This window comes from Triticum aestivum, chromosome 3D (genome assembly GCF_018294505.1).
Source record: "Triticum aestivum cultivar Chinese Spring chromosome 3D, IWGSC CS RefSeq v2.1, whole genome shotgun sequence".
Lineage (NCBI taxonomy): Eukaryota > Viridiplantae > Streptophyta > Magnoliopsida > Poales > Poaceae > Triticum > Triticum aestivum.
The window spans coordinates 487876430-487882258 of NC_057802.1; the positions used below are offsets into that span (position 1 = coordinate 487876430).

Here is a 5829-nt window from a genome sequence, read left to right on the forward strand (position 1 = left end):
ATTGTACTTATGAACAATTTATCCATGTTCATGGATATGAACATTGCAGGGGCCTTTCAGCAGGTGAGATCATTTTGTTTATGATCGCTTGGTCTGTCATACTGCTGTCTAAAACTTCTCTAATATATATAATGCAGCTATCCTGCATGGTTTCGCTTTAGAAAAAAGCTCGAAGTTCAAACATTACTGCAGAAATACTAACAAATAGCATGCCCTACTATTTTTTATAATATAACCTTTAAATCATGAAAATGCTTGCCATGTATTAGGATAGCAACAATAAATATGTATGTCTTCAAATATAGTTTTCTTTCTCCAAACAAGTACCGGACGTTTTGAGTAGGAATCCATACCTCAAAATAGAGTGCCTTGTTGGTCAAGGTTAAGTGTCCGGGCCATGCAGTATTCTGCTCCCATTTTAGAACAGGCCTCTTTCTACTAGAGCCTATGCACAGAACTTGCTCATCAGACAGAAAATTATCTCCAATCTTATGTGTTTGCCTCCCATGATGAACCCTTGTACAATGCACATTGTAACACATTAATTAATACAGAACATCCAAATATTTAATGCATACTCAGCATGACCATATGACAGAGATATGAAATCGTGAACTATATTAGCGGTTCAAATTGGCGAACAAAAGCTCACGATATGGGCCCATGTCTTACAAAATTTAAGCAAGACTGATATTTCTAGAATACTAGTCATCAACGCCTACCAATCATGTGGTTGAACAAATATCTGTAGTATAGATCAAATGAAAGAGGTATAGCACACTAGAAGCCTAAAGTAAAGTTAAAAATACACTTCCTGCAACTTGAGACTTAAGCAGAGATATATACTCAGTTGAAATCTGCTACATGTTTGTTGTCCACAGAGGCAGTCTTACTTCAAAAGTTCACCAAGGTATGTTGTCCAAAGATCCAATGACAGTCCCTTTTCAGCGCCAACAAGGGCCCTAAAGAGATGATGAGCTGTTGAAGCATCAGCAACACCTGCCACAGCAGGAGCAATTCGGACAAAGGCATCTTCTTCAACAAGTCTTCCCTACCATATAAAAAATATCAAACTCAGAAAACTTGCCATGGTGGTGCATGAAATAAAATCGTATCCGGATAAAAAATTGGGGTCCCGTTCACAACGAAACAATTTTGAGAATACAGTAGAATCAAAACTACCAGTATAGAGTAGTTATCTAGTGAAGAGTGTGGATCATTGTCTTCATCATATGGATCATTCCATGCAAGCATAGTCACAAAGATAAGCCTTTGAAATGCAAGCTCCTGCAGACATTTAAAGTAGAAGTATTAGCCAAAGTAGAACTGGCTAAACAAAACAAATGCAGCAAGCCTGCAGTAATGTTTTGTGCTCCTGCCAAACAATTGGAGCATTATTTTACACTTCAATACACATTGATGCTGAATTAGCAACTAATTTACCCTCAGACTTGGATGAAAATCGGAGTTATCTCTTGACAAGTACCGGAAGCAGCAATATTCAACTAGACTTCGAGCATCATTGTGGACATGTTCATGAGCAAGCGCTTTGAAGATCCTCTGCACCTGCCTCCCAGTCAACCCATTCAACCTAACAAAAAGCCTCATGAGAAGCGTGAATGTAAACTGAGATAGCAAATTACCAGGAACTCCTGTAAACAACTCACTTTTGTCGTACACTATTTAAAATGGCTCAACTGAACTTTCAAACTATTTATGTCCATTTCTCATTAGCTAATCAGTATCCTACATGAAACACGAGACCACTATCCAGAAACAACACCTGAACCCAAGTTTTATCTGTACATTGCATCTCTACGATGGAAGTTGCGCTAGCATAAAAGCCAAGGAGAAGATAATCCATGCTCCCAGTACAGGTTCAATAAGAAAATATTGCAGGTGTCTATCGCAATCTACCAACTGATTCTAGTCCAGCATAACACTAGACAGTACCTACCGAGTTAGACCACACCGATTTCAAGGGATCCAGTAACTTTCAAACTGCTAGAAACTTTTAAGGATACTACAGACCTAACAGGCATAGCCCACCTGTCCAGGTATAACGATGAATGTCCCGGACTCCCTGTTATGAAGTTGCACTGGTCCCTGTTCACAGTTGTGTGGCTGCCATGTGGGCTATGCTTGTCAGTTCAGTTGTGTGACACTAGAATATTGCTTCGAAGCTACACCAAGCGAACAGCCCCACATGTTGGTTAGGCGGATAGGTCCCCTTCCATGTTTCAGGATCCTAGCGTTCACAGAAACACTCCATGCAGGCGAACGCAAAATAGCATTTTACATCTGTAAGGAAGTAGGAGTCTAGTTGGCAAATAATTAGCACAGCATGAATTAGCATGTCAACACAGGAAACATTGTAAAGTATTACCAAAAGGTAAATAAAAAAACTCATAGCCAGAGATACGCGTGCATGCGGCCATCAGAATTTGGTAATCATTTGCCCCCCACTCCCCCAAAAAAACGAACACAATGAGGACAAAACGGTCTCATTGACTTCATTGCTACTCTCTCCGGATTCCAGCTCTAGCGTTTACACCCATACATTCTCTTCTTTGTCACGTTTTCTCATCCGAAACAAGAAGGAAAGTGCAACACCTAGAACCAATTAACTTTTCACACCAATGTTTTACTTCTTTTTTATGCTCTAGCGACTTGGTGAGCTCACACCCACCTTCTCCACTAGTAAATGAAATATAAGACAACACCTTTCTCATCCATACAAAACATTCCTCCTCCTCCCTCTCCAAGCACGTTTACGATGCCCAAGCGCGGAAAGAGATACGGTACAGGCGATGAACCCATGGTAGATGATGGAGGTGGTGGTGACTGCAATGACACGAACAAGAAGGGGTCCATCGCCAACAAACTAACGCTGCAATCCATGATCTATATCTCATGAATGGTGACGAGGATGAGGCTGAGTCTCAACTAACTCAAGTGGATGGGAGCAGGACTAGTGGGTCGTCCAAGCAGACTGTCCGCCAGTGTACTGGAGCTGGGGGCATTGACATCTCACCTCATCAACAACAGAAGCTGTGGCCAAAGGACCGGTCGGGCATGTGGTGGAAGCAGTGCAGCAGCCCTGGCTACCCAGAGGCCAAATTCTGCAGCCATTTCCGGATGGGTTGGGACACTTTTGACATGATATGTGATGCACTGGGCTCCGCCATCGCCAAGGAGGATACCTCGCTCCGCCCCTCCATCCCTGTGCGCCAACGTGTTGCCGTCGGAATCTGGCGCCTCGCCACCGGTGAGCCCCTCTGCATCATCTCTGGCCGCTTTGGTATTGGCCTTTCTACATGCCACAAGATCGTCCTTGAGGTCTGCACCGCCATCCGCCAAAGGCTCATGCCCCGCTTTCTTCGGCGGCCTGACCAGGCCGCCATCTTCAAGGGCAGCTTTAAGGCCATCTCCAGCATGCCAGACGTCGTTTGTGTCATCTATACAACCCACATCCCAATCATCGAACCGCAAATGTGGGCCAGCAAGTACTACAACCCTAGTCACGCAAAGCGCAACAAGAAGCCCTCCTACTCCACCACCCTCCAGGGGGTCGTCGACCATAATGGCATTTTCAGTGATGTATGCATCGGTTGGCCTGGAAGCATGAATGATGATGAGGTCCTCAGCAATTCACTTCTGCAGCAGCATGGCTGCAATGGCATGATGATTGGCTCATGGGTGGTCGGCGGCTCTAGCTACCCACTGATGGACTGGATTCTCGTCCCATACACACACCAAAACCTGACAAGGGAACAACAAGCGTTCAACAAGAAGGTCGCGAAGCTACGGCACGTGTCCATGGATGCCTTTGCATGACTGAAGGAACGATGGACGTGCCTGCAAAAGCACGCACATATGAAGATCTCGGATCTCCCTACCATGATCGGCGCATGTTGTGTGCTGCACAATATATGTCAGGTGAAAGGGGAAGAGATGGGCCCAGAGCTACAGTGTGACATCATTGACGACGAGACAGTGCCAAAGAACCTTGTGCATTCTGAGAGCGCCAGCAAGGCGAGAGACAAGATCACTCACAACCTCTTCCATAGTGGGCTGGGCGACACCAAGTTTTGATCCACATTCTCAATTTGTCATCATAGTCATCACTGACCATTAGTTTGATCAATTTACCGATCCTTCCTTTCTTATTTAATTTGGTTGATTTGCATTGGAATCAATCCATTAAGGATCCCCAATTTATTGTTACTTGCTCACAGACCTGGGAGAGGAATTTGATGGGGTAGCTGAGATTCCCAAGACATCATATGCAAAATTAAACAAGGGAAGCAAACGTCTTCCAGTTATTCTTTCTACTGGTTTGGTTAGTTACTTAGTTTGCATCGATTTGGTCAGAGAAATTTCTGCTTCCTATGCTATGCGTGTTTCATCCCATTGTACTCCAGAAAATTCTCGTTCCTTATTTGCCGCAGCAATGCAAGACCAAACTTGGTTAAAGGGTTTCTATTTTGTAGTATTGAATTTATCCACTGAAAGCCTCCTTGGAACACCGCAACTTCACAGGAATTAGAAGGAAAAAATCCCCAAGTCCCAGAGAAGACTTAATATTCTTGCAACATCTACACTACAATTCCAGATGATTCTAACCACTACCTAAGATGATCCTATCTATTACAGCACATGGTTCAGAGTAGGCCTAATATGATATCACCAACAAGCGTCCTGTCAATTGAGTCCAAGAGAAACGCAGTTTGTGGCTTTATTAATCGTTTAACATTATGATAGTTAGGAAACGAACTGGTAGTCACTTTATTAACAGAATGAATCTGGCCATTTATTATTCTACATCTACGACAGATTAACCCGAAGGGCAGAGCAAGTGCAAGGTCGCTTGACACACCTAGCAAACTGCTCGATGGCGACAATGGCGTCCACGGAGAGCCAGCCGCGGCCGACCCGCCGCTCCAGGGTGATCTCCGGCACCGCGACGAGCGGCTCCTCCTCCACCTCCTCCTTCCGCTGCTTCTTCCTCCCATCGGCCTCCTCCTTGCGCTTCCCCCGCTCCCGCGCCGCCTGCGTGACGTCCACCACCGCGCCCCGCGCCCGGGAGAACCACGAACGCACCCGCTCCTGCACCGCATCTGCGAAACAGCAAGCCCGCAGCGATCAGAGAGAGCACGGGGCACGACCTATCGGGGGCTTCAGGGAGGGCGCCCACCGGTGTCGACATCGGGGAGCTTCCACTGGGAGCGGACGGCGAGGACGGGCGCGGTCGCGCGGCGGCGGCGGCGGCCGGGGAGGCGGGAGCGAGGGAGCGGCAGGAAGCGAGGGGGCTGGAGCTGGAGCTGGAGCATGGCGGCGGTGGTGGTGGGGTCAGTGGGCTAGTGGGCGGGAGCGGGGCGTCGTGGACCCTCAGTGGATTCCATTGGAGAGGGCCGTGTCTGGGTTGTTTACGTTTTCTCTTCGATGCAGGCGGCAGCAGTTTGGGGGGAGTAGTGGAGCGGAGCGGAGCGCGACGAAGACGACGCTTCTAGCAGGAGAGAGACCGGGAAGAGATGGCCGGCCGTGTGGTGCGTGGACCCCACCCAGGAGGTGGGAACTGGGCAGACGGCCCGGCCGCCTGCCGGGTGAGGTTTGGTTCTGGCGAGAATGGGTTATCCGCAGTGCTGACTCCGATGCTGTGGCGTGCCGCTCCACCCGCTCGCAACTCCAAAGCTTGACCCATTTCTTCCGGTTTGGACGCGTCGACATAAAAAAAAACGATTTCAGTATTGCTGTTTGCTTGACCCATTTCAGCCCAAATTTAGACTGGATTTGTGTCCTCGCGGACACACAGTGGACACCCGTGGC

At 47.3% G+C, this 5829-nt stretch overlaps 1 protein-coding gene across 1 annotated transcript in view; it reads right to left on the bottom strand.

Annotated features, from left to right (window-relative positions):
- LOC123079891 (uncharacterized) overlaps window positions 1–5536 on the bottom strand; it is a 25373-nt gene extending 19837 nt beyond the window's left edge. Inside the window, exons 1-6 of the mRNA XM_044502716.1 lie at window positions 5198–5536; window positions 4880–5120; window positions 1444–1591; window positions 1183–1287; window positions 894–1051; window positions 354–516 (exon numbers count right to left, since the gene is read on the bottom strand). Coding sequence (XP_044358651.1) covers window positions 354–516; window positions 894–1051; window positions 1183–1287; window positions 1444–1591; window positions 4880–5120; window positions 5198–5333 — 951 coding nt within the window. The 5' untranslated portion in view covers window positions 5334–5536. The remainder of the gene's footprint in view (window positions 1–353; window positions 517–893; window positions 1052–1182; window positions 1288–1443; window positions 1592–4879; window positions 5121–5197) is intronic.
- Window positions 5537–5829: the final 293 nt, after the last annotated feature.